Below are 21,550 nucleotides of genomic sequence, written 5' to 3'. Positions count from 1 at the left end.
TCTGACCAAAAGGTGGCAGCACTACACTGCTTCAAGGTCCTACTGTTGAAGCGTGCTTCATACAGTTTGGTATGGTTAAAATATCTGATACTACTATGAGATAGAGAAGTGTTAGAGTGAAAGAAATATGATTAATATGTAAATAAAAGATGGCGGTGCATAGGTGCAGTGGTTTCTCTCGTCTCCAGGGACAGGTGAAAGAATATTCATATGTGAAACATATTGAGGGATTTACTTCCTTGGCCTACTGGCAGCATACACAAGAAATGGTTTGCCGGATTAGCTGCAGAAGATGAATGTGAAATGCTATAAATGCAACACAAAGAATTGGTTGCTTGAACTTTATTATAGTTAACACATAAAGCACATTGTTCTTTTTTTTCTTCTACACTCCATTCAAGTATACTGTCTGTTAGCACTTAGCATACATAACATAGTCATTCAGTACCCTCAGAAAACAGAGGGTCGGTTTGATAGCACCATTATAAAAAAAAAAGTACAATAAAATAAGATTCACATATATTATTGTACAAAAGTAAATTAAGAAAAGGACCACATGTCTAAAATCCCTGACTTTTACAATAAGTTACTAATATGGGGACTTCTTTTTGGGTTTATGAACATTGAAAAATATAAATGTAGCTTGGAACTGTCTGATTGACTATTTGTGAACAGAAATAAAGCCTAGTAATAAAATAGAACATTCCAATGGCACAGAACAGGTATTTGAATGTTAACATTCAGTAGTACTTGTCTTAAAGAACTATAATCTTTTCTGCAATTTGGTATGAGTCTCAGGTAAAAAAGATACATTAAAACATCGTCATTCCAGTGCCTTAATCTCTGTATAAACAAAAGGTTAATACCACTAAGGTAAAAACACTACTGCATTAGCATCTGTGTTATACTACTTTACTACTTTACTAGTGTGGAACACAATGTAAATACAATTACATTTTCACTCTACACTGTGTTGTTACACCTTAAGAAAGTATGTAGGAGGCACAATTTCATGACGTATCAACAACTTATATATTGTATTACTTCGTAGTAACAATGCATGTCTTAATAACAATACATAGGTTGATACACAAATATAAATTCAAATGTTTCCCTGTCTCATGTCTGCATTCGCCATTTATCAATAGTTTTATGTGAGAAACCAAAAATAACTAAATTACTACAATAATTAGAAGAATGCGAGTACCTACAAACTGGAAGAATAGCAACAAGCTTAATTTATTCTATTGTCATGCAATGAAGTATAAATAGCCTTAATGAACTGGACAGACTAAAAAGTATCTAAAGAAATATGACAACATGGTGGTAACACAGGTCACCTACATCTTAAATAGAAAACATCACTGAATGCAATCACAATGCAGTTAGTTAAGGTTTGATCTCCAGCCATTTCAGCAACCTATTCAATGTGTGAAAGGCACCTCTCAAACTTCATGGTGAATACTGAGTGAGAGTATGTCCAATTATTTCCATTCGATGCAAAGACTAACGATTCCCGCAGAGGCAACCAAACTCTTGAAAATCACATTCGAATAATCATGATGCTTCTTATTCTGAAACAAACTGCTGCCAACTTCCCTGTAATTACTTCTCTTCAAAGAAGTTGCACCCTTGATGACATGACATCGCAGATGCTGCATGGTCAGCAGCAGCAGTATTTCATTGCTTATTCCATAAAAGGTTGCAGCAGTGCTAGTGTGAGCATGTCATGTCATTCTGTTGATCTTGAACAGGCAGTTGCAAGGGATCCACTAGGGGATGCTTAGGGGTAACGGCTGTTTCTGCCTCGGTCTGGGAGCTGACTAGTCCACAGGAGGGAGAATTCGTAATGACACCAACATACATCAAATACGCTGACCGTGTCCTAGGGCAGAGAAGCAACCTGCACCTTCAAGATTGGTGGTGTTCATTCAAAGCTGGCCGCGGGCCTTGAGGATGGGGTTGGGGATATTGAGTTTGATCCTGAGGGGAAAATCCACCACAGATGGATGTGTCTAGTGGTTGGCGGGGCATCAGGATGGCTCTCAGCGGGAGTTCCTTTACCTGTGGGCCACCTGGTTGTTGATCAGGCCAGGAAACGTCTGTTCTGTCTCAGTGCTTAATGAACCACCTACAAGAAAGAACAGGACATTGGTTCTCAAAGTGGGGTCCAGGGACCCCCGGTGGTCCTTGGAGGGGTACCAGTGGGTCCCCAGGAAAATGTGTTAATACAGCATCACAATAATTTTAACCACTTATACTGTATGTTGGCTATTCAAAAATAGCAGATATACAAGCTCACAGCGCGTCACTTCGTGCCGCGCTGCGAGCTTGTAGAACTGCTATTTTTTTAAACATTTGGAAAAATCTTATTTTTGGGGGGAAATGTTGAAATATTTAGACATTTTTAACACAAATCTTCTCTTCAGACTGTGCTGTATTACCATTATGACAGCTATACATCCATACACGATGTCCGTCATATCGACATCTGCACTTCATGACGTTATTGGAGTAGTCTGATTCTGCCACTTCATACTTTGGATTTATGTTAATCTGCAGGAGAGGAGACATATGGAAAACTATCAGGCAACACCTTCCAACGGAGCCCAAGGCACCTCATGGAAAGAAAGGGGTCATTTATCAAACTATTCACCCCAACCATTGAAAACAACTAGAAACATGAAAATGTGGAATGTACAAACAAGGACAAAACAACTAGATTAAACAGATGACTGTCCACAAAGTCATACTTGCCACATTTGTGTCATTTTGTAAGCAAAAGCTTGATTATATTGTGTTATGGTTTTAATTGCATTTATATGAAACACAGCTCAAGACAATAAATAAAGAGAAAGATTACCTGAAAAATGTAATCCCCAGGTTTGATGTCAGTGATGTCAATCCACTGGCAGTCAATGTCATGTCGGTAGGTATCCCAGCAGCCCACAGTGATGCCCTGCTCTCCAAAATTGGCACACTCATATTGCTTGTCAATACCTACAACACAGAACATCAGTTAAACATTAACCCATTAGGACCTGGAACGCATCTGTGTCACTTAAGATTTCTTTGGCTATTTTTGAAAAATCGTGAAAATTATTTTTTAATATAATTTTCCGAAAAACTGTTAGGATTTAGATTTTTTTAAAGAATCGCCTCAGGTCTTAATGAGGACAGAGGTGATTGTATTGTACAACCGATCACATAATCACAGCGGTTTCTAATCAAATCACATTTTCTGGAATCAAGTCCACTTATTTTGTGTGATGTATTATCATCACACTATTCAGTTATTGTGACTTAGTTCAAGAACATCAATGGAAACCAGGAGAAATTATTTAGAATTTGTCTGAATAGATTTTAACGGTGAATAGCACTACATAAAAACATGACCTCTTGAGCTTGTTATTATTTTGTATAGGAGGAGGTCTATCCATTGCACTTGTGCTCACCCTCATCACACTCAGAGTCTTCCAGACAGAAGCTGGCTTTGTGTCCTTCTGCCACTTTAGTTCCGTTAAGACTGAACAGGTCGTAGTGTGTGAACACCTCCATGCTGTGGTAATGTCTACACACACGCACGCAGGCAAGCGCAGGCACGCACACGCACACGCACACACACACACACACACACACACACACACACACACACTTTTTAGCAACAGAAAACAACAGTGGTAAAGATGTTCACCTCTGGAACCGCACATCAACCGTACATTTCAAGAAGTAATATGTAACAAATTTATGAAAGTAACTTGTATTTACAATAGTAATGTCTGGAGAAATCAGTGAAAAAAAAAGCTAAGACACACGCTTGGCTCTGGAAGCATACACTTGGTACTCTAGGACTGAATCCCTCAACAGCCTTCTTCCCCTTCGTCTCCCTCTCAGCTTTCCGACTAGCAATCTCACTAAGGAAAAATGCAAAGGGGAGTTGACTGCCAGCTCTGTTTCAAAAAATTCTATTTACCAACCTACTCAGGCTCAGAAGTTCAGAACAAAAATACACGGCGCCATCCACAGAGGGCAGCGTTTTCTTTCTTTCTATACTCGACTTATAGTCTCTGCTAAAGTACAAGGCACCAGGCAGACACAAAAGGCCAAAAGGACGCATTCTGCCTACAAATTGTCTATGTTTAGCAATGCTGTGTGCATGCAATCCCACAAGATTCTTGGAAATCGCTCTGCATGGGACAGCAAGGTTCAACCAGTCATGACAGGGAGCCAGAGGGTTGATGTGTGTGGGGCTGGTCATCGGTGTAAAGCTGCCAACACGACACAGTTCCTCTACCTGACACTGGAACCACAAAGAAATCTGCTCTAGCTTGCAACACATTGTGGATGGGGTAATATAAGTTCCCCCTATCCCCTAAAAATAAATTGATACGTGGTGTAGATAAGTAGATACCGGTAATTGCACACAGTCAACTTGAAATTAGGAGTCAATGGCTATCAAGTAGATACATATTTGCCTTCTATCATGTTCTTGGGTGTTATATAATACACTAATAATTAAAGGTAGGGTAAGTGATTTTCTTTGGTTAAAATAAGTGTTGAATATCTTTATATTCTGATAGTACTCATTGCTATAGAGTGTTTGTTCGGTAACAGTAGTCTCCATGTCTCTCCACCTCTCTATTAAACAGAAAATGCATTTTCATGTCGGGATACCAATTTTATCCAATCAGGATAGGGAACTCAGCCAGGATACATATTAAACAAGTGAATTTGGAAGTGATGACCCAAAGAAATGCTGATAAATGGGTACTCCATCCTGATTGGCTGAGATTTTGTCACCTATTGTGAAATATGTATTTTCTGTATATTAAAGAGCTGGAGAAACAGGGAGACTCCTGTTACTGAGCAAACACTCTATAGCAATGATTACTATCAGAATATAGTGCTTTAACCTTTTAACAAAAAAAAACATTTTGCTTTAACCAAATAATATCACTTACCCTACCTTTAACCCATTAAGACCTGGAACTGTGTCATTTTTAGATTTGAGCTAAAAAGCATTATTTTACACTTTGGGCTATTCAAAAATAGCAGATATACAAGCTTGTAGCTTGTAGATCTGCTATTTTTGAAAATTCGTGAAAATGTGTGCAAATCTTTGAATATATACATTTTTAAAGCGAACATTTTTAACTCAAATCTTTGCTTCTGGGGGTCCCTGGAAAAAAATGTTTTGATGGGGGTCCGCGGCCAAATTCATATCATTTTGGGGGTCCTTGACGTGAAAAAGATTGAGCACCACTGATATAGAAACATACGTTTTTCAGAAAACTGTTGGGATTTAGGAGACATGTAGAATCGGCTTTAGGTCTCAATGGGTTAAGTGAAAACCTACGAATAAAACCAACATAACACATGCTAACGCATTCTCTGTACACCATACTGTATGTATATACCTGTGACAGTCGTGCCAAACCCAGGAGTTTCGCTCAGCTTTGGGCCTGAAGTCGGACTGTCCATTGTTGTGGATCTGGGAGGAGAATCGGAGCAGTCGCCGGTAGGCGTTGGCCGGGGTCTGGCTGGAGGCGGAGGAGAGACAGTTCTCTTCGTACGCACACTGCAGCATGAACATGGGCCTGTCCTCCATGTAGGTGGTCTGCTCCACCACCGAGGGGTTCAACACCAAGTCAGGAGCCGCTGGAAAAGAGACCACACAGACCACACAGTGAGCAAAGAGGATGAACACAGGCCAGGGAGGGAGATAAAAGAGTAGTGGACAAGGGAGTGAGAGATGGCAAGTTAGACTGTTATCAAAGAAAACATATTATGTTGTCAAACATCTTGAAGAACTCTTACCCTACTGTCATCAACAAATGTCACGCTATACTAGTTCAAATATATATGCAACAGTACTTATTTGCGTCCATGTGGCCTGTCCATGAAATCTATAAATTATATACAATGGGGAATGAAAGACAAAAGCCTGCTGACAGATCACTGGACTCTCCATCCGTGTACGGGTCTGCTCCCTGTTTTAAACAGCAACAAGGGATAGTCGCATTCCTAAGCCAATAATTTGATGACCGGCAACGGTTCCGGTAGGAGACAAAGAGTCTCCTTTGTCTCTCCTACCGGAAGCGCTACCTACCGGTCCGCTGGTCATAAAATTATTGGCTTAGGAATGCGACAAAAACTAAAAAATATCCATGAATTCAAGTCTCCATGAGATGACTAATCGATAAAAGAAAAGTAATTTGTTGGGTGAACTATCCCCTTAAGTAGTGGTTCAATGATCTCTGGTGGTGATAATTCAAACAGAACATACAGTATAAAGCGGGTTTGTGTGACATCTTGTAGACATCTATCTGGGTGTGCCTCCACCAACTAAAGTGTGCCAAAAATAGCAATGGATGACCGTGCAACTCGCTATACGCCAGGAGACCTGGTCCAAGCAGGCCGGCGGTGGACGGTGCAAATTAAGGCCGTCTTGACCTCAAAATTGCAGTGTGCTCGCTGATTTGCAAATGACACAAAACCTACTGCACCTCTCCTCCCACATGGTGCACAGCGAGTCCCTAAATTCCCAAACACGCGTACAGTAGGAAAACGTTCACCGGCCCACTGCACACCTCTCACGCCAATCCACCTGGCCCAAAACAGGACCCCATCACCCCCGTCATTATTCCAATAAAGTGCCAATGCTGCACTTCATAAACACATGATGTGTTTATACTATTACATTAAAAAAGTATTTTTTTTAACCTCATATTACAGTATGATGGGCCTTTCATTGTTACTCTTGCTGGAGCCCTCATTCAATGCCACTTTGACTCTGCTTGACCTCTTGGTTTTCCAACATCTCAAAGTCACTAAAAACTAAGCTTCAGACCTACCTAAAGCCCATGACCCACCTAATTCCAACACACGTTGCTAGTCTGGGATGTCTTAGGGTAGAAGACAGGGTTAATCAAATAAAAATGGGATTGGTATTCAAGATAGTCAAAGGGCAGTGCCCTCAATACCCTCATACCTGACTAACTACTCCACAGTGAGTGAGTGACACCCACAGCCACAATCTAGTATTGTGGCTCTAGTAGGGAGCGACAACAATCTGGTACTACCCAAATATAGAACAGACCTGGGGAAATTCTCATTCTACTACTCTGCCACCAAAATGTGGAATGCCCTGACACCATCCATTAAAAAATGTGAATCACTGGTTTCTTTCAAAACTAGCCTGAGAAACTATCCATCAGGAGACCACAAGGGGAGGTAAATGCAAATTTCCCACAGAAAGAAGGTGTTATTTACTGCTGATGTTTTTCCCTTTTCTCCTTTGAACATAATAGTGTTTTTGTAGTTGTTGATGACATGTATTGTGTTCTTTTTTTTAGGCTACAGATGCTATGTTTAAATTTGGGGGAAAAAAGCTTTTTTCTTTCTTTCAAACCATCTTGTGATGCAGTGCAATCACAACATGGGATCTTTTCCTGTTCTTGGTGCAAAAAAAAGTGTACAATCTTTGCAAAAGATATATATTTTTAATCTACTTGGGCAGGATTGAGCTTTAGGTACTACAGTACAGCATGGAACAACCATTGCCAACAACCATGCATATTATTCAGTGTCTTACTCTCGGAGCAAGAGACCCCAGCGGCGTAGCGCCCCCCTCCTCTGGGGCAGCTGAGGTGGGCTCCGTGATGGAGGCAGTGGGAGACGGACATCTCAGTGCCAGAACAGCGGACCCCGCTCATCGCCACCGCATCTGCGCTCACCTCCCCTGGCCAGTACCACGTCTCCTGTTAGGACAACATGGAATGGAGATAAGGGCCATTCACACACTGAGCACTATAACTATAACTATAAAAATATACTTTTAAAAATCATTCTAAGTCAAGTGGATGGCAGAGTTCACACCAACTATAAAAAAAACAATACAATGGGGAACGATATAGTTATAGTTATCTTTATAGTTATAGTGCTCAGTGTGAATGGCACTTTAGAGCGTCGGTTCAGACAGGAACATGAACTCATGCACCACACTGGGGTTGATTGTCAGCTGATCGCCCTGAGTGCCATACAGTTCATAGGTCTATTTAAACCAGTGGTTTAAATAGACCAGTGGTTTAAACATTAAAACCAATGTCCCCACCAGTCCCCACATTATTTTGGGGGTGCCCAGATGACAGTAAAGTGACAATTTAAGGACTTTTAAGACCTTTTTAATACAAAAGAAATGAAATGAAATGAAAAGAGACCACAAGCTCGCAACACCTTGCGTTGAGAGGTGTTGTGAGCTTATAGATCTGCTATTTTCACAGTCAGACTAAATGTAATGCCTCAACTCCAACAATTCCAAGTGCTTCCCCAGTTCAAATATGATAATTTTGGGGGGGTCGCGGCCTGAAAAGGTTGAGAACCACTGATTTAAACAACCGTCTCCACACATCCTGCAGCTATCGTGCATGATTACTGCATCTTTTTCTTGCTACTGCTACATAGTAAAATCCTCAGTTGTTAATGTAATCTTGTGTACAAATTGAACATTCTCACAGGAGTTTACAGTGAGTGTACAATGCAAACAGAAAACAGAAAATCAACCACCCATCCTATTCTGTATTGTCCTTCAAGCTTCATGACTATTTTAAACAATTGTTCTCTCCTCTTTTCTGGCTCTTACATTGACATTCCTACACCCACAGAACACCTTCTGGCCAAGTACGCTGTGGTCTTTTAACCAGTGTTCATCCTCCATGACTGTTGAAGGCAGCACAGAGACTCTCTCCAGTCCAGGTCTATGATCTTTTCAGTTTTCTAATCTCTTTCTCTAAGAGCACCTATTAAACAACCTGTGTGACTTGTGGACTATTAAAGCATTACATTTTATACTCCATAGAGTTGTTAATAGTTGTCATTAGATGGCCACTATTGAAAGGATGGAAGTCCAGCATACATGTTTTGCCATAGGTAATTATATATACAGTAGTTTGTCTGGCTTACTTGTTGTTAACTAGTTGTACGAACTCTTGTTTTACTGTTGTATTGTTTTATTGGATCTTGTTTAGTCGATACACTTTTTGTATTAGCTCGTGCTCATTTGATTTTGCTATTTTGTCTCATCTGTTTAAGAAAGTAGGTAGCTGATATATAGCACTTTTACCTTAGGTTGCTTGTTTTTGCAGGAAATGCACTTAAGACTTCTGGTGATTAGTAGTTTCGTTCCCTACCTATGTTGAATGCACTTATTGTAAGTCGCTTTGGATAAAAGCGTCTGCTAAATGACTGTAATGTAAATGTAATGTAGTTAAGTTTCGCCATGGGTTGAATTAGGTACAATTAGTATGGTTACGTTTAACCATGGCTTGAATTAAGTATTGTTAGCGTGAGCTAAGGGTTGAATTAGGTAGGCTACTAGGCTACTGTTAGTATGGTTACGTTTAGGCATGGATTTAATTAGGTACTGTTTAGTATGGTTAAGTTTAGGCATGGGCTTGGTGTGGTGAAGTTTAGGGTAAGGATCTGGCGTTCTGTTGGAACTTCTGATGGCCTTTCTAGGATGGCCTTCAAGTGACTATGCTTACTCAATTAAATTCAAAAGTGTCAAATCACAGCAAGTTGTCTCAAGACACTTTACATGTAGAGCGGAGACCCGACAATGTCCCACTCAGCTGGTATCCCAGGTCTAAATTAAATATTGAGTAGATGACTAGAATGACAACCAGCAGCACAATGATAAATTGTAATGTAATGCAATGTAAGGCCAGGCATTCACAAATTGTACCTTCACTATATTACAGAATAAAATATTTTAATGCCATATTTTCTTGTGGATAAAAGGACATTTTCAGTGATCACTACTTTGTTGAAGTGATGTGCCACTCCAGCCACTAGAGGGAGCCCCTTGTTAATGTACAGTACTATTTTGTCTGAAAATGGTGAGCCATTTAGAACCAGCAGTTTGGATTCAAATGTTATCACTATTTCCTTCACCTTTAATGAATAAATATGTGTATATAAAACTCTACCGTAAAAAACAGAATAAGCATGCGTCCCTAGAATATGTTTAATTAATAAGTTCTACTGTGTGTAAAGGTATGAGCCAGAGGGAAATCATATAATAACAGTGATTTGTTTTAGAATATAAACTGAAATCCATAACTTTTTTTTGTGTATGAATAAAATATGATTTTAACCAATCTGGATGGTAGAGTATGTTGATACAATGATAATTAACATAACTGCGGTGGGTGGAGGTGGTCTCCCTGCTCTTCTATTGGGAAACAAATGGTAGACCCTGTGGTAGGGTAGGACCAGCTTTAATGCCCAAACAGGCTTTCAGTCTGAGCTCAAATCCCGGGCAGGGCATGAATCTTATGGATTGCAGCTTTAAAAGTCAACAGAGACACTGCCCCTGTCTTGAGGCGAGCCTGACAGCCTATAATAAACAAAAATCATTATTTTGCCATTTCCACTCATAAATCTCCAGCATCGAGGAGGAGAGTTCTGTCATTCCACGGCTCTGCAAATACTTTCCTAAGCTGTAAGTATGCTGCCGGGCCTCCCTACTATTACAGTTATCAACCCACACTGTAAACATTAGAGGGCCACAATGGAAATAGGTGCTAGACTTTATTGTGTGTTATGCCTGAATGTGTTTTTATGATTTGTAGGTTATTTGCAATTCAAATCAAACCAAACCTTAAAGTTTGGAACGCCGAATCCATCCCTGTTGGATGAGAGTCCGTCTATCTTAATGTTTCACAGGTGTAAGCAGTTAGCAGAGGTAACGGATGTTAATATGTGGTGGTGACTGCAGGGGGTCATTTGTCACCCGTAGCAACACCATACACATACTGTAGAAACACACGGCAACAGGCTCCATATGGCATGTTTATTTTTAGGGAATGGCAGGGTGTTCTAAACCACATCAATTGAACATATCATTTTTGGCTTATGTGTTGACACAGCGAACGCAATGTTAACGGGTGCAAAAAGTCCCAAAACGTGACATCAGTGACGCCATGTGCTCATTTATGGGTGGGACATCATAAACACAAACTCCACAAAGTGGCCTGAACATAAATTATACAGTATATATACAGTATACATCCTAATATAAAATAAAAGGCTCAAAGAAGGTGTGTTAGTGTGCTTTGACTCAAGAACAAAGCAGTGTGGGCCATATGACATTGGTAGTGGCAGTCAGTCAAACATAAAAGAAACCCACCACCCCAGAACACACACACACACGCGCGCGCACACGCACACGCACACGCACACACCCTACCCCCATCATAGTAGCGACTACAACCCACACCAAAGACCTCCACTCAGTGGCTGCTCATCAAAGCCAGCAACTCATTGATGGAGTCATTTCATGAGCAACCCAGAGTGGTTTTGACGCAGGGCATTAAAAATGCCTCAGTCAATCCATTACAACCTATGGGCCCCCTGCAGAGAGTGGCTGCATGGTAAGCCTCCCTCGGGTTATTACTTTGGTTTCTCTTTTATCATTGTCTGGTGCAGACATCAGTGGAGTAAATGTGTCTGCTACTGTACAAAGCGTTCAGCCACATTATAGAAGTGCCTTATTTTATTATATATATATTGGGAAATATATATATATATATTTCAGGGGGAAAAAAGAAGAAAGAAAACCTGTGTTCCACTGGATCCTATGTAGCTATTATTTAGTCACAAGCTCTAAATACTTTTCATTAGTTAAATATAATTTAAAAAAGACACAGACATACTTATATTAACCACTTTCAACATGGCATTCCTGTTTTGGGCATTTCATTATAGGTTGAACATTTTCTAAATCTTATAAAATCTTTAAAATATTGTGTAAATAGCAGATCTGCAAGCTCACAACGCGTTGGATCGCGATGCATTGTGAGCTTTTAGTTCAGCTATTTTCACTACTTCTGCACGAAACTGGTAGCCTGACACTTTTCATTTAGTTTAACTCCATCATTCAGTCTGAAAGCCTTCGCAGTGCAGCTGTTTTCTGAGATGGGGGGCGTGGCCAAAGTGGGACTCTTTGGCGATTGGTTCATGCTGGATCATCCCCGATCCCGATTCGTCGGGGCCGCCAGTTAGATTTAGACCCTGAATGCGAGGCTAGCGATTCAGGGGGCTGGAGCCAGGCTACGAAACTGGCACACGGCGATAAAATATAAAAAGATGAAAATGAAGATGAAGATCTGTCCGACAGTGACATCATATTATGTTCCCAGCCAATGACAACTTTGCTTTGTTCACAATGGGCTCAGTCACATGACCACGGTGTGCCAATCACAAATGGATGCAAGCGCTGACTCTAACTTGTAACATGTTGACACCCTGCGGAGTCATATTTCTCCATAGGACTCAAAAAGGAAAAACTGGCAGCGATGAAAGATGCAACGAATTCAAGCTGACATGAAAGGAGTGAAGGAGAGAGAGTGAGAAGCCACTTTATGTGCAGATGTCAACTTAATCCCCCTGCACATGAATGTGACAACAGACCTAGGCTAGATCAAAGTGGATGAGGACCGTGTGACATTAAAAATGGATGTGGCAGGGTCCCCCTCCCCTCCAGAACACTTCAATCACCATACAGCAAAGAAAATAATTAAACATTTGGACTAGCTACAGTTTCAGTCTCTTGGTCAAGGGACACTGTGAGAGAGTTTTTAGATTTCGTTGGGCTATTCAAAAATAGCAAATATACAAGCTCATAGCGCGGCACAGAGTGCCGCGCTATGAGCTTGTAGATTTCCTATTTTTGAAAAATCATGAAAAGTTATATTATTAGCAAATATTTGAATTTTTTTTTCTTTTTTTTGGTGGACATTTGTAACTCAAATCTTTGCTTCTAGGGGTTCCTGAAACTAAATATTTTACAAATGTTCGCTTTAAAAAATATATAATCCAAGATTTTGCCACGAATTTTCATGATTTTTCAAAAATAGCAGATCTACAAGCTTGTATATCTGCTATTTTTGAATAGCCAAAGAAATCAAAAAATGACACACAGATGTGTTCCCGGTCTTAATGGGCTAATCACCAGGCTGACTTGTTTTGTTGTTTCTAGAATAGAGCAGTGAACTGCATTTACTCAGACTCTATTTCTACCTTCTAAACAAAGTCATGATCCAATGTCCCATACAAAAACTTAATCCATGGCCCTGTGAGAATGTCTTGTGAAACATGACCCACTTTTGAGTCATGACAGACTAGTTCACAAACAAACACTGTCTTCTACAAAGTATTTCAACCAAGGAGTGAATGCAGACTCAGGAGTGCTCCCAAACCTTATCTACAGCAGTGGTTCTCAAAATCTTTCATGCCAAGGACCCCCAAAAGGATATGTATTTGGCCGCGGACCCCCATCTCAAATATTTGAGTTACACATTTCCGCTTAAAAAGAAAAAATGTTTTTTTTTCAAAAATAGCAGATCTACAAGCTCATATGAGCTTGTAGATCTGCTATTTTTGAATAACCAAAGTATAAAAGGTTAAAACTATTTTGATGCTATATTAACAAATTAAGCTGGGGACCCCCTGGAAGCCCCCCCAAGGACCCCTGGGGGTCCCTTGACCCCACTTTGAGAACCAATGATCTACAGTGTCTTGTGTGTCTTACCTGGAAAGCAGCACTGGCAAAGCCCAGGCCCAGCTGTCTGCAGACCACCATGGCCTCCATGGTTCCCCAGCCCTCGCTGCACACCGTTCCCCAGACCAGAGAACCGTTTCTCTCCGCCAGCACCTCCACGCGGCCCTCATAGGGGTTACGACCTCCACTCAGACGTAACTGCATATGTAGACAGAACACAGCAGAGACATGGACTGAATCAGGGGATGATGTGACGGCGTTTGCTTCTCTTTGTTAATGTCATTTTATCATTACTCAATTCTGACATTTTAACGTCCTTTGGTTTCTGTTGCCTAACTGACAAATTACCATTAATCTTTTTTTAATTTTACATTTTTATCACACGATTTTGCAACCCCATTTTTTCTTCCACCCAGTGCCAATTGTCTAAGTAATCCTGCAGGCGCTGCACTCCCTCTGCCAGCCTAGGGAGAGCCCAGAGCCGAGCTCATGCCTCCTTCAATGCATGAGAGCTAACAAGTCGACAGGGGGGAGTTTTTTCCCGGTTGGACGTAGCGTGTGGAAGGAACACGTTATTCCAACCAGTTCCTTTCCCCTCCATCAGGCGCCCCGGCTGACCAGGGGGAGGCAGTATAGAGACCAGGATTACGGCATGTTTTTTGTGAGGGTACCTACCCTAGGGGACACGGGGAGAACATGCAAACTCCACACAGAGAGGCCCGATTAATCTTTACAGTTTTACTTTTGGGATGTATTTTATAAGAATATGATTACTTTATCTCTCTTCACTCTTTTTAAGAGCTTCATCGCTTCTTTGTGTGCAATGTAACTACGCTAAGCTAAACCTAGAAAGGTGTCCACAGTAGACCGAAAAATCTTCAAGCATGCTCTAATAATAATTATAATAACAATGTATTTAACAGAGCTATGTAACAGTATTGTGGCTTGTGATTAATCAGTACATTGACTGATTGATTGTCACTGACTGTAAGAGTCAGGTTTCTATGACTTACATTTTATTCGTGAGCCCTTCACGAGAGAAAGTTAGGCTATGCAAGGCAGTGGGTAGTTTATACAGTACTGTATTCTTGTCTCTAAACGAATATTACAATATTTATAATCTTCAGATAGGGGATGATGGAACAATGGGACAATGGGAACATTGTTGGTGTAGAGATTCTCTGAACAATGTATTTTTGACATGCATAGATTATGAACTATAATGCAACTTTCATGAGTTGGCATTTCAGTCTCAAGCCTTGGCTTTATGATGGCAAACTGCATGCCTGCAATTGGCTAGCACACATCCCATAGACAGGAGTGCTGTAATTGGCTAGTTCGTATAAGCCTGAATCGATAGTTCCGATCCTTTGCCTCGTGACTCACAGAGCTCGTATCCCATAGTCTGGAGGGATGATTGCCCTGTGATTATTCATTTACAATAATAGCATAGTTGTCGTTGACCTGTTTCATGGAAAAACCTTTCCATTAATTGAGTACGTGGGGATCTCATTTGAAACAAGCCCTTGCGGCTTTTATGAGCGATCCATTTTAGTTGGCCTTGTATATTGTAAACTGTACTTCCATGTGCTTTTTCTCTGCAACCTCTGAATACAGTATTCAATCAATCAATCAATATTTGAAAAATATTCAGGTCTTTCGCCTGCTGGCAAGAAATGTGGTGCTGACCAGCTGCAGATGCATGAATGTCCTGGCGGGGAATGGAGATTAATAAATAATGGGGAACAACTTAATCCATTGCTATTCATGATTCGTGACCAAAAAGAGTTTATGAATATTTTGACGTACTCTTTCCTGGAAGCCCATTGCTGGGACATTACACCTGACGGCTGCATCTTCTTCATGGCTGCAGCCTATAGACTCCTTGTTGAAGAAACACTCTGTGATGGACTTCTCAAAGCCAGAACACTGCACCTCATTCATATGCACTGGGCCCATACCTTCAAAACACACACACACACACACACACACACACAACAAGGTCAGACCAGGGTTAAACTAACGAAATAACTAAAACTATGATTTACAAACATTTTCGTTAAATTAGATAAATATAAAATAATAACTGAAACTGTATTGTGTGTTTACAAAACTAACTAAAAATAAATATAATCATAGAGAAAATGTCTTTTAGTTTTAGTCTTTGTCATTATTTCCTACATAATAATAAAAAATAGGCTATTTTTGCCATTTTGCCAACTTCTTTTGATCTTGTCCTTGATTCCTACATATTACCAAAAACAATTAACTAGTCAAAATGTAACTAAAATTAAAAACAAAAGGTCACACCAAATTAAAAATAAAAACTAATGATAATAAAACTATAATGACCTTGGGTCAGACAAAGGAAAGCTTGGTTATTTATAAAAAGAAAAGAAAAAAAGACAGAAGGCTGCATTTAGTCTTTACTGAGAAACCCAAAGCTCAAAAGGAGACAGTGAACGGGAAGTGAGTGAAGGTGGGTTTCCAAGCCCGGCAAGCCAGTGGTCAGAATGTTTCTTGTTAACAGGAAACCATCGAGGATTCCCTGGGATGATTTTTTTCCGAACGCAGCCACCATAGTACCACTCTCCCTCTGCCTCTGCTCATTCCATGTTCAGTGTGCCATTATTCTGGAATTTACTCCTTCCCTGGCAAAAATACTGGGTGGAGGTGCAGTGAAAAAAAGAATGACTATTGGGTATTCACAAAATAATATGCAGTGTGGATATTTTTCTCCTGGTCACAGTATATAGGACCAGGGAGTGGGCAATTTTCCACAGTGTGGCAGTAAAACATGCTATTTTCCGCAGTATATTCTTGTAACAGGTGAGCTAGGGTCCTTAAAACTATTTCACAAGCTTGTTACGGTATTTCTGCTGACTTGTGTGGGTCAGTGTCGCTTTTTGGGGGTAGGGTGGAATTATAGGGGCTGGGCTAAGGAGGGAAGGGGGGGTCCAGCCTTGCTTTGCCTCCTGTGATAAAACCTCTATGACAACCCATAACAACGTCCCGCTGGTATAAGTCTAACAAACCCCTCCATCGAGGCCATAAAGGGGTGCTGGTATTGGAATGAAGGCTATCATTAGGGATATCCTTCCATAAAAGTGGTGGAAGGATTTCTCTTCTGCGCATGGTTCAAATTACCTGCATGGAGGCCTGGGCTGAGTTGTTATGGTGCCCATCCTATAATGTTTCGATGAGGTTCAATATCCAAAAGTCAGCTAAGTGTGCTTTTTAAATGTCTGGTCTGAATAATGACTAATGTATGCTCCGTTATAAGACGGTGTCGCACACCGAATAAAAGAGCTCTACAACCTCACAACGTGTTGCATCCGCAATGCAGTGCAAGCTTGCAGATCGGCTATTTTCGACACTCAGTACCAACATACGACAAAGTATGAAACAGGCTTAAGAGCATTAGCTAAATGTATAAATTGCACACAAGGATATGTTGTAAATACCGTAAAGAAAGACTATATGGCTTGTGTATAACCATACAATGCCATTAGGAATCCTCCATATTTGACTATTGCCTTTTGGAGAAGAGCTCCTCTTGAGCACTTCAATACATAATGGCAACTTTAAATTCAGAATCTCATGTTGTTCACCTCACTGTTAGGTGGAACCACAGGCAAGAGATCCATTCAAACTCACAGGGCCCTCGCTCTCTCAGTTACAATATATCAAACATTTCCATATACTGTATATGAATAAAACTAAAATGCTCTGAACATGGTCACATGTTTATATGCCCTCAAAAACCTTCAGCACTAGCACACCTGAATGGCACCAAAGTCACTCTCACCACATTCAACTCCACCCCACCAAACCCACTTTCGCCACGCGGTCGTTGAGTTCAATTTGGTGACATCAGTGGTATTGAGCTAAAGGGAAAGGTTGAGGGGTAACATTACTGTCTGTGAGATGTTTTGGATAATTTCCTAACCGAGCATTTGGTGAGCAGATGTACTATTGCTCTAAGTAGACAATCATCACTTTTCAGTCCCATTCCATGCAGACACTGTATTTTAATAGCCACTCCAGCAGTAAAGGCTGTAATTTTAAGCTTTCTGGGCTTATTGCCTTTGGATTGCTTTCAAAGCTACTTCTATACCTCACTGGCTACTGTACACTCTGTACCTTACTGTAGGTCAAAGCTTGGGACTTTTTTTTGTACAAACATTTTCTGAAAAGTATCCTCATCCTCCTAGTCTTACGTAGCCAGAAAATCTGAGATCTCCACCTACAGATAGATCTGATATCATATCACAAATTCAATAATATTGGCTAGTACAGCAGAGAAAGTAGCCGCAAACAAACCTATGCCTATACTGCTTGAAGACAGATCATATAACCATATCTATATGAAGGACCACATAAAGTCTTTGCATTGGTGCTGCAATGCAGTTATTTTTCAAATCTCTGAATTTGTTTCCACACTTTCTTAGCCACTACTTTGAATTTACTGATTAATTGAGTACAAAGGACCACAATGAAAATAACCCCCTGGGGCATGTTAATAAAGTATCAGACAGTCAGTGAGTCAGTCAGTCAGTCAGTTATTCTCAGGTACAAATATTACCCAATAGACATAATACTTCATTAATAAATTAATATTCTGTTGAACGATACTAGACTATAAGTATCATTATACTCTTACTCTTACAAAATGAAATGATGACATGAAATGAAAATACATTATGCTAATGTATGTATGTATGTATTAGGTCATGTGAATAGATTGACTGACAAAATGGCAAATGATAATGCATCTACTTTATGCTTAACAAGTGCATCTCTATACATTGTATTGGTCTGAATGATTGGCCCACCTTGTCCGAGCCGTCCTCCAGACAAGACCTCTTTGGCGGTTCCAAAGCCCAGCTCTCGACACACCACGGTAGCCGCCAGCATGTTCCAGTTGTCATCACATATGGTTCCCCACTCCCCGTTCTTCAGCACCTCAACCCTGCCTTCCCCCACGATGGCCCCGCCACGTAAACGCACCAACGGTTGCTATGGGTGGAGGCAAAAAAGATGGAGTGAGTGCGAGAAGAACATTTGAATTAAAAGGATTAAAAAAATGAAAATAACCCACAGCCTTTACCGTAGTGTGAGGCAAACGTAGTGTAGTGTGAGATGGTGAGGCATACATTTGACATACAACTATTATACAAGTAGGGTTTAAGTGGTGTAAGTGTGTTTGTCCTTGGTTGATCAAATCTATCCCTTACACAGTTTGATACTGAACACTAAGGCAACAGATTTATTCTATGGGACATTTTTGGAAGTGAACTCCATGATCTATTCTACAATGTCTTTCTAAAAGGAGAAAACCACAGTTTTGGGTTAGTCTATAGTTTTTCCAAAAATAACACAGTCAGCTGAAAGTTTGCAGGACCGCAGTTTAGACATTTTTCCTCCTTTCACAGGGCAGGAGAATTGTTAGAAAACCTACAGACTGGGTGGCTCCATGTTTTTAACATGCCACTGAAGTGCTCCTGCCATTAAAAGCTCAGACAGATTGGAAGTGTTTAATTTTACAAGTAAACACATTAGTGGCATAGTTTCACGTGCTTTACTGCCATTTTCCTTATGGGCAATCTGGACATATTTATGGTCATTTGGATTGTGGGATACACCTGTACCAAATGCTAAGGTTAATATTGTTAAATAAATCGTTACGTGACCGTATATTGAGTTTTGTTTTGATAAATAACTGATGATAAATAACAATGTTTTTCAATAACTTTTTGAAAAAAGGTATAACGACACCGTTACAGACTGGACTGTGTATTTTTGACACTGAAAGAAATGCTTCAAATCAATTTCATTAAAGACTGATGAATCGAGGGAAAAGACGGTATCAGTCCACTTCATTGTAAATACAGGCCCTTCCTTCAGTATGAGATATTTCACAATGTTTAAAGAATGCACGTGTTCCATCCCAGTTCAACGCTAAGCTGTGGAACGTGACAGAGAGCACACACACACACACACACGCAGGCAAGCATCTCAGGACACTAGAGCAGAGATAATGACGCCACAAGTGGACAAAACGTCAGTGTAGCACTGCAGTTGTGGAACATTTTGTCTTTGTCTTACTTGAATCAAACATTTATGTGGTTGACTATAAAAAAAGAAAGAAAAAAAACTTTCATAACCTTTGAAGCCTGGGAGAAATCATTTGTATCTTTTCGATACACATTCTTCGTTCTCAAAAACTTTTTCCACACAGCTGCATGGCCATGACTGATCAGGTTTCAGAGTTTCCATGATGTATATAGATTTCTTCCTCAAGTCAGTATAACAGAAGGGGATCACAAAACGAGGCTATATAATGAGCTACATGGAGAACAGCAACCCAGACCCTGATTGTGTCTTCACCATTGTACTGTACATGAGCTACAGGCATGGAGGCATATTTCTTTTTTTGGCACAGTTCTGCTCCTGCTGTAGTATAACACAATATTTGTAGAACAGTACTCACAAAAAAAGTAACAACACAAATCTTCTCTTATGGGGGTCCCTGGCACAATACATTCTCAAATGGACTAGTCCTGGGACTAATACATATCAATTTGGGGTCCTTGACATGGAAATATTTGAAAACCACTGACTTGGAGTATTGTAAGAACTGTGGGTGTTCTGAATGGTTTCACAGGCATTTCATGGAACTGATGCCCGAACACCTACAGTACGTACCTCTTGTCGGAACGCCTTCCTGAAGCCCGCCACGGGTGTGGGAGCGAAGGCTCTCCCCGGGACGCAGCTCACCACCACCGGCATGCCTCCAAAACAGGTACCGTTGCTTTTCAGCGACACGACGTGACCCAGTTTGCAGCTGGACAGATGGACCTCGTTGCCCGTGCAGTTGACGGAGTAGTCCCAATAGGTGGGCTTTCTCCTGCGAGCAAACATCCTGGAGAGACAGGAAGGAAGCACACTAAGTTAACCCATTAAGACCTGAGGCCGATTCTAAAAATGTTTTCTAAATTATATATTTTTTTTTACATAAAAAATATAAAAAAATATAGAAAATATAAAAAATATAAAAAATATAAAAATATAAAAATATGTTTTTCCAGAGATCCCCAAATGCAAAGATTTGAGTTACAAATGTTCGCTTTACAAATATATATATTCAAAGATTTGCACAAGTGTTCACGATTTTTCAAAAATAGCAGATCTACAAGCTCATAGCGCGGCACTCGGTGCCGCGCTATGAGCTTGTATATCTGCTATCTTTAAATAGCCAAATAAATCTTAAAATTACACAGATCCTTCCCCGGTCTAAATGGATTAAGTGAAGTGAAGATGTATATTTGTACAGGGCGCTCGGGTGCCACGCAGTGTTTAAAATGCCTGCCCACCACTGTGGGGGTTGTGGGTTCAAATCTACCGTGGTGCATCCGGCTCTGTCGAGCGTCTACTTTTTATTTATTCAAAAAGTAACAGAATAGCTGATACTGCAGTAAACAGGTGGCCTGGTTAAGGTTAGACATGCTTTGGTGAGGGTTAGGGTAAGGATTACGGGTCCGGGCGTTCAGAGCATCCGACAGCTTTTCCTTTCCCAATGCTGTTCAAAGGCTGAGTAATATCCATTGCCTGGAATAAAGGTTATAGCTGGTAATAAGGACCCGGGTTAGACAAAGGTTATTCATAATGTACTGTGTAGTAGGCTAGTTGCAGTGTCATAAAAACAATAAAGTGTCATAAAAATATACCCCCCCCCCTACTTGATAGCATTCTTAATGTTATATTACTGACCCCTAAATGGGAAATGTCCTTCTATGTCCAACTATATCATTTCATGGTTGTCAGGTGGAAACATTGTATATTCCAAACCGTCACTTTCTAGAAAATGAAAAAAAGAACCGTTGTTCAAATGGATCCAATGTAGTTATTTAGTCACAAGCTCTTGTTAATACTTTTCATTGGCTCAGTATTTATAAAATCCACAGACAGACTTAACCACTTTCACTT

General features: G+C 40.4%; 1 protein-coding gene across 1 annotated transcript in view; it reads right to left on the bottom strand.

Moving 5' to 3' along the window:
• Positions 1 to 335: 335 nt before the first annotated feature.
• The window catches only part of loxl2b (lysyl oxidase-like 2b), a 43,744-nt gene continuing 22,529 nt past the window's right edge, over positions 336 to 21,550 (bottom strand). The window contains exons 5-14 of the mRNA XM_084054162.1: positions 20,270 to 20,486; positions 18,397 to 18,580; positions 15,371 to 15,522; positions 13,592 to 13,759; positions 7,595 to 7,760; positions 5,418 to 5,658; positions 3,456 to 3,571; positions 2,864 to 3,000; positions 2,445 to 2,556; positions 336 to 2,131 (exon numbers count right to left, since the gene is read on the bottom strand). Of these exons, the coding sequence (XP_083910288.1) occupies positions 2,061 to 2,131; positions 2,445 to 2,556; positions 2,864 to 3,000; positions 3,456 to 3,571; positions 5,418 to 5,658; positions 7,595 to 7,760; positions 13,592 to 13,759; positions 15,371 to 15,522; positions 18,397 to 18,580; positions 20,270 to 20,486 (1,564 nt within the window). The 3' untranslated portion in view covers positions 336 to 2,060. The remainder of the gene's footprint in view (positions 2,132 to 2,444; positions 2,557 to 2,863; positions 3,001 to 3,455; positions 3,572 to 5,417; positions 5,659 to 7,594; positions 7,761 to 13,591; positions 13,760 to 15,370; positions 15,523 to 18,396; positions 18,581 to 20,269; positions 20,487 to 21,550) is intronic.

The sequence above is a fragment of the Gymnoscopelus microlampas genome (genome assembly GCF_963454915.1).
Source record: "Gymnoscopelus microlampas genome assembly, chromosome: 4".
NCBI classification, from domain to species: domain Eukaryota; kingdom Metazoa; phylum Chordata; class Actinopteri; order Myctophiformes; family Myctophidae; genus Gymnoscopelus; species Gymnoscopelus microlampas.
The sequence above is the reverse complement of the archived record's forward strand: the minus strand, read 5'-3'. Positions and strand labels throughout refer to the sequence as shown.